General features: G+C 62.8%; 1 protein-coding gene across 3 annotated transcripts in view; it reads right to left on the bottom strand.

Moving 5' to 3' along the window:
• KCNC4 (potassium voltage-gated channel subfamily C member 4) overlaps positions 1 to 7,624 on the bottom strand; it is a 34,573-nt gene extending 26,949 nt beyond the window's left edge. For 2 of the 3 annotated variants that reach the window (XM_058303067.2, XM_058303066.2), the window contains exon 1: positions 6,693 to 7,454. In XM_058303067.2, coding sequence (XP_058159050.1) covers positions 6,693 to 7,376 — 684 coding nt within the window. In that variant the 5' untranslated portion in view covers positions 7,377 to 7,454. Of the gene's footprint in view, positions 1 to 6,692 lie in introns of all 3 variants that reach the window. The other variant, XM_023588570.3, reaches the window with a different exon arrangement.
• Between the last annotated feature and the right edge of the window lie 3,007 nt (positions 7,625 to 10,631).

Raw genomic sequence — 10,631 nt, forward strand, 5'->3', positions numbered from 1 at the left:
CACAGATCAGGGATTCCGCTGGAAGTCACGACTGCCCGAGCAGGAAGCTGGCTGCGGGAGCTGGCTCTGCCGGGTAGCAGCTCCTCTCCTGCCTGCTGGGGGGACGCAGGAGGAGCTCAGGGCCCTGCGAGGAGGGCTTCCAGCCTGGGCGCAGGAGACAGCTTCTCAGCGCTTCCTGCCTTCCCCCGGGTCCCTCAGATGCACACGGGTTGGCCCAGCAAGCACGGGGACTCTCCACCCCCCAAGGCCGAGATGGTCCAGCTGGTGGGCTAGCGCTGCCACCAGCCTCCTCCACCGTGGGCACATGGGAGGTCGCACACCGTCGGCTCAAGCCAGGCTCTGCTACTATGGCCTGTGAGATCTCGGGTAAGTTACTGAACCTCTCTGAGCCTTAGGATCCTTGTCTGTAAAATGGAGAATCAAGAACCTACTAAGTGGGAAGTGGAGTTGGCCCAATGGATAGAGCATCTGCCTACCACATGGGAGGTCTGCGGGTCAAACCCCGGGTCTCCTGACCCATGTGGAGCTGGCCCATGCGCAGTGCTGATGCGCGCAAGGAGTGCCCTGCCATGCAGGGGTGTCCCCTGCGTAGGGGAGCCCCATGCGCAAGGAGTGTGCCCTGTAGGGAGAGCCGCCCAGCGCGAAAGAAAGTGCAGCCTGCTGAGAAATGGGGCTGCACACACAGAGAACTGATGCAGGAAGATGATGCAACAAAAGGAGACAGATTCCCGGTGCCACTAACAAGAATATAAGCGGACACAGAAGAACACACAGGGAATGGAGACAGAGAGCAGACAACTGAGGGTGGGGGAAAGGGGAGAGAAATAAATAAAAAATAAATCTTAAAAAAGAACACCTACTAAGTGCCAGGTGCTGTTCTGGGAGCTAGGGAGCGGCAGGAAACGAAACAGAAAAACATCCGTTCCCCTTGGACCTTACGTTCTAGTGGAGGGGGAGCCTGTCAGCCAAGAAAGTGGAATAACTCTGAGTACGTTGATGGTATAAGTGTTAGGGAGAACAATGAAGAGGACAAGGGGAAAGGAATGTGAGGGTGGGGGGCTCTTTCCAATAGGGTGGTTGGTCAGGCAAGGCCTCAAGGCCAAGGGGACATCCGAGTGGAGGCCGGAAGGGAGTGAGGGGGTGAGTCATGTGAGGAGGAGTGCGAGGGGCAGAGGGAAGAGGCAGTGCAAAGGCCCTGAGGTCAGAGCATGCTTGGTGTATCTGAGTGGAAACCTGCAGAGTTGTTTTGAGGATTAAATGAAATCATATTTGTAAAACTCAGCACAGAGCCTGGAGTGTCTCAAGAAGCTGGCACAGGCTAGGTTGAGGGGAGAGGTGACAGACAGCAGTCATTGGGAATGGGACACAATCCACAGGGATAGGAGTGGGGGTGGGGGTGGGAGTAGCCAAAGGAAGAATGGCCAGGAAGGCAGATGCGGGGATAAACAGAGGGAGACTTGCACACAAAACCCCAACCTATATTAAGGAGGAAGTGTAGGAGAAGGCAAAACTGAGCTCACAGCCAAAGACAATTGCAGAGGAAGATCTGTGGGGACGGGGTGGGGGGGTTCCTGGGAAGCAAGAGCCTAATGCCAGGCAGTGCTGAAAAGGGAGTGGGCGCAGCCCCGGGGCGGGGGGAGGCGTGGGGTGAGAGCTAGGGTCACTGAGCTGTCCCGGGCTCCTGGGCAGGGGCTCATGCTGTGAGACCCAGATCCCAGCCGAGGGGTCCCCCCTCCTTGGACTCCCCTAGGAACAGGATCTGGCCCTGGCTCCTCCCCTCACCTGGGCCAGGACACTCCGGGTTCAGGGTCAGAGCCAGCCTCTCCCCACGCCCACCCACGAGGAGCCTCTCAAAGCACCTGCGCTGCCCCGCGTGGATGAGTCCCAGCCCCAGAGGGAATTCGGGGCAGCCGAGACTGCTGGCCAAGAAGCTACTCTCCAAATGCAATTCCTGGTGATTGCCTATCCATGTCCCGTGCAGCCCTCACTGGGAATGAGCCCCTGGCTAGGAAAAGCCCCTCTTCCCTCGCTCTGCAGGGCTTAGCACTACCCACATTGAGAATTAATTTTTTATATATATATTTATTTGTAACCTGCCCCCTTACAAAAATTATTTACGGCAGCTAAGTCATTCTCATGCTGCAAGGCCCGCCCTGCTCAGCTTCTGTTTCCTCGCGGAAGCCTCTTTACACACACCCCCACCCCCGTCCCACACAGAGCTGGGATTTGTCGCCTCCTCTTCTCATGTCCTCCTCAACTTTATTTTTTACAACTACTGCGGCACTCTCACACTCCAATCTTGTATTGTCATTACCATTTCTTGTCATCGAATTGCCCCAAGGTGCTACCTAGCCGGACTCTCTTAAGGAAGAGGGACTGCCTCTGGCTTGCCTTGATATATCTAGAACCCAGCACGGTGTCTGGCACATAGTAAGTGCTCAATAAACGTCTTCTGACTGATTGGAGCCTGGTCCTGGTGAGCCTGCCATGAGGAAAGGTTGTCTGTCCCACCGACTGGCACTAGAGGGGACCAAGGGGTGCTCAGATACCCCCGGGCACCCGGCCCTCGCCCTCGGCTGCTCTCCAGCACCCCAGGCCGACACTGTCCACGGGCAGAGGGGAGGGGCCCAAGGACTCCCCACCCCAAGGCCCAGCTGCCTGACTCTGCTCCTGCCTGCTCTTCCCCCCACTTTCCAAAATAACCCAAGTCTATTTTAGCCCCCACCCCACCCCAAACGGTGACAAACAGAAACACCGCATCATCCAGCGACAAGATGTTCAGAGGCAAACGTTGGTCTGTTCAGAGAAAGAGAGGAAAACACAAAACAAACCCAGGAGGAGGCTGGAGGGCTGCTTCGGGGCAGGGTCTGCGGAGGGGTAGGAGGGGGTGGGGTGAGGGGGGGCTGCGGAGGGGGGCGCCCAGGACCAGCCAGCCCTGGCCCTCACTCCAGAGCCCCGACGGCCCTCGAGGCACTGCAAGTCCCAGGCCACGCCGGGCAGGGGGAGCCGGGCCGCGGGCAGGGGGCGGCGGGGACGGAGCTGCTCTCTCTTTCCTGGAAGACCTGGGCTGGTTTCCTGCCAGCGCCCCTGGAAGCCAGGCCTCCCTTCCTCTGTTGCCTTTGGAAGTCCCACAGTGGGGGCAGGAGGACACAGCGCTCAGGCTTCAGGCAGCGAGGAGGAGTCTGGGGTCTCAGGTGCTCTGGACCCTCCTGAGGCCAGAGCCGCCTGTGGGCCGGAGGCACAAGAGGTGGCCGAGGCGTCCCGCGGGGCAGGGAATCGGATTCACGAGACCTGGGTTTAGGACCCCGGCTCCAGCACCAGCTGTGTGAACTGGAGCAAGCCCCTGGGTTTCCTTATCTGTAAACCGAGGTGAACAATCCCTGCCTCCCTAACGCAGAGGGGACACTTCATCAGCGGTCACGCCTGGCTCTGGCTGCGTCCCTGCAGAGGTGGGGGTGCCGTCAGTCACCTCCTCCCCTCAGAAGGGTTGGTCAGTGGGGAACACCCGTCAGGAACTGATTTAGCCAAAGGCGAAAGACCATAATCCTTAAAGGGGCTGCTAACTGCGTTAGTGCCAATCCAGCCCCAAAGGTGGAGGGAGGGGAGGAGGATGCTGAGGGTGAGGGGGCCGGGCCTCTGACCCCGAGGCTGTGAAGCCCCCTGGCTGTTGGTGAGCCCTCGCTTGGCCTGGCGCTGCGGGCAGAGGGGGACAGGACCAGCCTGTCCTTTGTGGCTGCCCCCGGGATCAGGCCACGGAAAGAGACCCCCGCAGCAGCGGGGTGGGGGGGGTGAGTACCCCGAGCCCGGCTGGAGGGGAGGGGCTCTGCGGGCCGGCTGGTAGCTAGGCAACAGGCTCCCCTCGTCAGCTCGGTTCACTTTCCCTGTGTCTGTTCTGCTCCTGGCATAATGCACTGCTCAAATGACCCGGCGGCTGTGTGCAGAGACGCCTCGGGGCTGCGTGGCTCCCCTGCCCTGATCTGCCCTCCCGAGCACCCCGAGCCCACCCCTCCGCAGCGCAGGCCCCTTCCAGGAAGGCCGAGGCACAGGGAGGAGGTGACTGGAGGGAGAGGGGTCTGCACACAGACCCAGGGAACAGGGGCGGTGCGGGGCAACGTTCCCGGCTTGGGGTGGGCGGAAGGGGAGGGCTTAGCCCTGGAAAAAACCTGCACAGCGCTGCGCCCCAGGCCTAGAGGCCGATGAGAGTAAGTAGCCCGTCTGATGGCCTCATCTGCCCTGGGGTTCCTGATGTCATCCCCAGCAGGTACAGAAGCTCAGAAAGCTCCCCGGGCCAGAGCCAGGAGCCCGCCCCTCCCTCCACCTCGAGAGCAGCCTAGCTCGGCGGGCAGAAAGAGTATGTTGTCATTGGAAAAGCAAGGGCTCCGGGAGTCAGGAGGCACTGGCTTGGATGCCAGCCCAGCTAGCTGTGTGATCTGGGAAAAACGGTCTATCCTCTCACAGCCTCGCTGTTAAATGGGGATAGCACCCTCCTTTTAAGTTCACCGAGAGGACTAGAGATTAATGTCAAGTACAGAGCCAAGTACTTTCCTGGGGTGCTCAAGAAGTAGCAGTTAGCATTCGTTAATTTTTAAAAATTGTATATTCCCACTGGTGGGTCCCATGAACAGCCAGGGGGCTTGCCTTTGCCTCTGTCCCTTGGCGGAGGTGAGTCCTCTTTGGGCTCGGGTGCCAGCCAACCATCCAAACAGCTACTGGTGTCAGTAGGAAGGTTGGAAACTAGGAGTCATTAGCCGGTTCTGCTACTAGTTAAGACTCTTGGGCAAGATATTTAACTTCTCTGAATCCTGGTTTCGCCCTCTCTTAAATGGAATTAACCCTGCCTGGCCCCAAACTTCAGACCCCAACTGGAATGCCCTTGTTTATGCAATTCCACCTACACGGAGGACACCAAGGGCAGCTAGGCTCACTCCAAGAGCCCCCCACCCTCACCCCCCTGCTGGTTCCCTCTGCTTTCAGATGAGCGGAAAATAAACTCACTGATGGTATAGCCCCTTGGGATCCCCAAGGGAAGAAGCTGAGCAGGTGAAAGTCCCCCCCAAAGACCCAGAAGTCTCAGAAACTGGGCCTCGCTCCCCTAACTAGCTCGTCTCCCTCCCGCCTATCTCTTTCAGGCTAAACATGCAGCCTCCTCCTCTCCTAGCTTGGAGAGTCTGGATTATCTGTGCTTGCCCCTCTCCCCTGGTGCAGGCAGACAAGAGCTGACACTGGCAGGGTCAGTGACATGCAGGAGCAGCCCAGGGCACTCGCAGCCGGCCCAGCTCACGGGCATTCCTCTGCCTTCACCTGAGCTGCTCTCGGGGCTGCGGGGAGAGCAGCTGACCCTGGCTTCGCCCTCCGCGCTAGAGAAGGTCCCTGCCTTCCAGCGCAGCCCCAGGCTGGTGTGACACAGCCCCCGAGGCCTCATTCGTTCTCTTCTAGGCAGGAGATGCATCCACCTGGGGCTATGTTTATGCCAGCCTGGCCGCCCCTCCCCCCCTTGCAGCCCCACTCCCCAAACTCCTCCCCTCCCCTGGGAGGGGAAATGGAACTTTTCCTTCCATGGCTGGGTTGACACCCCACACAGCAGGTGTTGGAGCGGGTGGCAGGGCTCTGAGACTCATTACCGTGACAGCTTGGGCTGTCAGGGGTGACGGCCAGCTCCCACAGCAGGAGGCAGTCCCCAGACTCAACAAAAATCATGTTGCGCTTTCCTGCTGTTGCTCAGTCCAGCTGAGACCGCAGGCAGGTCTCAGACTTCTGGCCCAGAGATCAGGCATCCGCCCTCAGGGGTTTCTTTTTAAAGAACCGGAAGCCATCGGCCAGGTTTTTTTTTTTTTTAGCTGTCCAAGCAAAATGCGATGTCTCTCCCACCACCCCCCTTCAATGTAAAATGGTTAAGAGAAACGGGACTGACTTGTGGGTACGCGGCAGAGTGGGGGTGGGGGTTGAAGAAGCAGCAAATGTGGCATCCTCACCAGGCACTGACTGTGGGAGCCCAAAGGGCCCAGAACACACGCGGCCCTTCCTTTCTAAGCTCCCCATTACCCCAGCTGAGGCCAGGACATCCTGGGGGGTACAGGAAGCCTTGAGGGCCTGGCACGGGGCAGGCACCTTGACTTATCTCCCTGGAAGAAAGAAGGCCTCTCCTAAACCTGGGCCAGCGCTGGAAACGCAGAAGCCTGTGTCCATTCCTCTAAACGGACAGCTCCTAGCACCCTGGGAAGATATGAGGTGGCCTTCAGGGAAGCATCTAGCACAGAGCCTGCCACAGCGTGGCACGTACCCTCGTGCCTCAGGGTCCCCTAGACCCTGCCCGACCCCAGCAGAAGGCCTAGTCCCACTCCCCAGGGCTGAAGCCTTGTGGAGCGGTGAGAGGGGGAGCACGTGGAGGTAGGGGCCCGTGCAGACCAGAGGAGCGGGTGGGAGAGCTGAGCTCAGGGCACCCCACTCACTGGGAGGGGATGCCGCAAAGGCGGCTGCTGGGATCCCGTCCAAGTAGTAAGTCAGTGCGTGCAGGCTCCCAATGAAGCAGACAGGGGAGAGGGTGGGAGTGTGTAATTCCCCCGTGGGCCCCTGGAAGGCGAGGGGAATTGGGAGGGAGAAGGGAACACCGCCGCGGGTAGGGCAGTCACGGTCTAGGCCCCCTCTCCCTACCCACTACCGCGGCCACGCACCCCCAAAGAGGTGCCACTCACCCTGGCCGCCCGGGAGGAGTAGGGATCCTCGAAGAGCGCCCACATACGGGGTTGCCAGCCGCGGCAGCCCCCGGGCCCGCCGCCGGGGCCCGCGCCGCCCTCGTGGGGGCCCAGGCGCTGCAGGGCCAGCTCTCTCTCACCGTCGCCGGCCTCGTCGCTGGGCCCCGCGCCGCCGCCGCCGCCGCCTCCGTCCGGGCTCTCGAAGATGTCGAGCGCCTCCTCGGCGTCGCGGTGCTGCCGGTAGGTCATCCAGCAGCAGGGCTCCACGTCGGTCTCGTCGATGCCCCAGAAGGTGAGCTCCTCCTCGAAGAGCGGCCCGCACACGTCGGCGGGGCAGTGCAGCTTGCCCGTGCGGTAGTAGTTGAGCACGTAGGCGAAGACGCCCGGGTGCCGGTCGAAGAAGAACTCGCAGCCCCCGCCGCCGCCGCTGCCGCTGCTGCCCGCGCCACCGCCATCGGACTCGGGTCGGCCGCCGCCGTCGGGATCGGCCAGCCAGGCGAGGCGGGTGCCCGGTAGGGTGCGCAAGGTGCTGCGGTAGGTCTCATGTCGCGTGCCGCCCACGTTGATGATGACCTTCTCCGACGCCTCGCCCTTGGCCATCTCCTCCTTCAGACATGTTTTGGACGGAGGCTTGTTCCCCGACTTGCGCCCGCGGTAGGAGGAGACACACACCGAGCTGATCATAAGAAGCGCTGCGGGGCTCCGGCTCGGGGCGGCCGCTGCCCTCCAAACACCCTTCCCGAGGAGGCAGCGTCAGACGGGGGAGGAGGAGGAGACGAGGAGGAGGCAGGAGGCGGCGGCGGCCCCCTCTGCGGCGTGGCCCTGCCCCTGCCTCCCCCCCCCCCCCCCCCCCGGGGCACCGAGCGGGAGGAGTTGGGTTTCTCGGACGCACAGGTGGTTGGGGTTTAGGCAGCGCCGGGGAGGGCTGCAGGGGGGAAAGGAGAGCCGAGGACCCACGCGAGGGACCGGGAGAGCCGGGGGCAAGCACGCACACGCTCCGGTGAAGACAGGGCACCCGGACGCTCGGGGCCGGGGACACGCCCCCCTTCGGTCCCCCAAAGACAAGGATGCACACAGTCCCGCGCACTGCGAGGCTCCGGGGCGCGCGCTCGCACTCACTCCCACCGGCCGCCCTCCGGTCCCGCACCGCGCAGAGCCTCGGGAGCCGCCGGCCTCCCCGCGGCGGCGGCGGCCACGCAGCAGCAACAAGTCTTCCGGGCGGCTGGCGGGGCCGAGGCGACGCTGTCACGGCCGCCGGAGCTCCGCGGGCCCGGGCGGCGAACGGTCAACAGGCGGCGGCGGCGGCGGCGGCCGCGTGTGGCCTCTTCTCCCCATTCATAAATCCAGCGCCGGGCACGGATGGCGGGCGGGGCTGAGCCGAGCGCGAAGAGCCGGCGGGAGGGCGGGAGCTGCGCAGGGCGAGGCGGCGGCCGCAGGAGAAAAACAAGCGCGCCCGCAGGGCGAGCCTCGGCTCCTGCGTCCCTGGCTCGGCGGCAGCCGCGAGCGGGACCGGGCTGGGGCGCAGCGCTGCGGGGGCCGCGCTGGGGCGGAGGGGGGGCTCCTCAGACGGGGCGTCCTGCGCGGCACCGAGCCTGGGAGGCGGGGCCGCTCCCGGGAGCCGGGCTCTTGGCACGGGCGACGGAGTGCCCCGGGCGGCGGCCGAGCGTCCAAGGACACCTGCAGGCTTCCCGGGCCGCGCTGAGCGGGAGCCTCAGCGCAGCGCCCCGGCCCCGGGCTCCTGCGATCTGGCGGCGCTGGGAGCCGCGCCATCCACGTGTCTGCCCATCTCCGGGCAGGGCGCCGGCCTTGGCTCGCGGCAGGGGGCGGGCAGGGAGGTGGCCTAAGGGATGGGGCGCCCGGGCACCGGTGGGTAGGGGCCCAGGGGCTTTCCGTCCTCCTCGGCCGATGGCTGCGGCCGCCGCGCTCCACTGGCGCCTTTTCCTCCCGGCTCCGCCTAGCCCGGGCGCGCCCTCCGCGGGGCGGGGCGAGAGGGGCGCGGCCGGGTGCCTGGCGGGTGCGCCGCAGGGCCCCGCCGCCCAGCTACCGCCCTCCGCCGCGGAGCCGAGCCCGGCCGCGGCGCGTAACCCCCTCGCCGCCAGCGCCCGGCGCAGCGCGCCGCCCCTGCGCGCCTCCGCCACGGTCCCCTCCCGCCCCTCGCCGCCCGCCTCCCGCCTCCCACGAGCGCGCAGCTCCTCCCACTGCAGCCCGGCTGACACCGAAGCGCTCACGACCCCTGCCCTCTACCCCGCGGGTCGCCTCCGCCGGCCCCTCCGTACTGCGCCCGTAGCCCCCTCCCCGACAAGCTGGTCGCGCTGTTGCTGTTTCACTGCGGCTGTCTGGAGGCCGGGGAAGACGGTGGGGGAGGCGGTGTCGCAAAAAGAAGCCTGCCCCCTCCTGCTCCAGACACGGTGTTAGGGGCCTCCCGACCACCCCGCCCCCATCATGCACCTTCGAGGGTGCCAAGACGTCCGTGGCCTTGAAGCTAGGTGCCAGTCACCGAGCCGCGGCGACGGGGACGGCCTAGGGCACAGAAGCGTCTCCTCGCCGCGTGGACGGAAGCCGAAGCCCTGGCTCTGTCCAGCGGAAATGTGTAGGGGAGTGGGCGCGGAGCAGGGGACCCCGCAAGAGCTTTCTGTTTAAGCCCCTGCCCCTCGCTGCCCGAAAGGGCTTGGGGGGGGGGGGGGCGGGGAAGCACGAAGGAGGTGCCCATGACCTGCTGTGACCTCTCCTGGTTTGACAGTGGCTTTAACCCATTGCCGTTTGGGTTTGCCGGGGCGCCTCCTCTTCCCTCTCCGCCCTCGAGCCCGCCCTGCGCCCTTTGATCGCGATGGCTCCCACCGCGCCTGCCTCTTGAGAACCTGTTTGCTAAGTGGCAGGGAAACGGCCACATCCACAACATGAGGCACCAACCGGATTGTCCTGGCCTTTTTCCAAGAGCAATTTCCAGATTCATTTGTTTTTATTTGTTTTTAAACCCAGGCCTCTTTGATGTCTTTAAATAAATCCCTTCTCTTTTTTACAGCTTCAGGCGGCCTCCATGCCAGTCTACAGGATGAAAGGAGGATTTTGGAAATGCAGGGTGGTTCAGACGCCGCCACTTTCCAGATTAGCCGGTGTGCCTAGAATCGTGGGACCAGCAGGAGAAGGGACGGGGTGCATTCTGAGGAACGGTGAAAAGCCCAGTGCACCTGCAACAGATTCTTACAAGCCCAAGTTGCCGTTAACGAGGTCCGAAACCAAAATGACAATGGTCCTTGATGATCTGTAGTAACACGCAGGGGAGATGGGAACCCTCCTGGGCAGAAGCTCATGTTTGCTGGCACCCCCACCCCCACCCCCACCCCTCAGACCTGATGTCTGCCTTTCAGAGTTTAGCTGGCTTGGAGTTTGCGAAAAAGAAATATCCCAAATGTGACTGGACAGGGGACGCCCGGGCCTAGCAAAAAGCTGGAGGGAGGAAGAAAGAACCACGGTGAGGATATTAAAGAGTGGACTGCAATGGATTATTTGGCCTTGTCCTGGCGAACTCCTTTGGGGTCCCTTACCCTCTTCCCGTTCTTCTGGCTGGCTGAAATTCATTCCTTAAAGCGGGAGAGAAAAGGGAGAGGTTGATGGAAAGGGGAAGGGGGAGGAGGCAAAACCAAACCAAACAAAACCCACACAAACATGGCAGCAGCCTGCACTTGATTCATTTATTCATGCAATCAATATTTCCTGAGTGCCTACTATGTGCCAGAAGTTGTTCCAGGGACTGGAACCTTATCAGTGAATAAAACAGAGCTCCCCCCCCCACCCCCAAATCTCTGATCTCATGTTTGTGGTGGAAGGTATTGAGCATCTGGAGAGATGGGGAGAGGGGTGGGGCGCTCCCAGGACAGAAGGCCTGGAGGGGAAGTCATAGGCTGGGTGGGTGGGGGTGCGGGGACCCAGGAAGAGCCC

Source organism: Dasypus novemcinctus, chromosome 9 (assembly GCF_030445035.2).
Source record: "Dasypus novemcinctus isolate mDasNov1 chromosome 9, mDasNov1.1.hap2, whole genome shotgun sequence".
Lineage (NCBI taxonomy): Eukaryota > Metazoa > Chordata > Mammalia > Cingulata > Dasypodidae > Dasypus > Dasypus novemcinctus.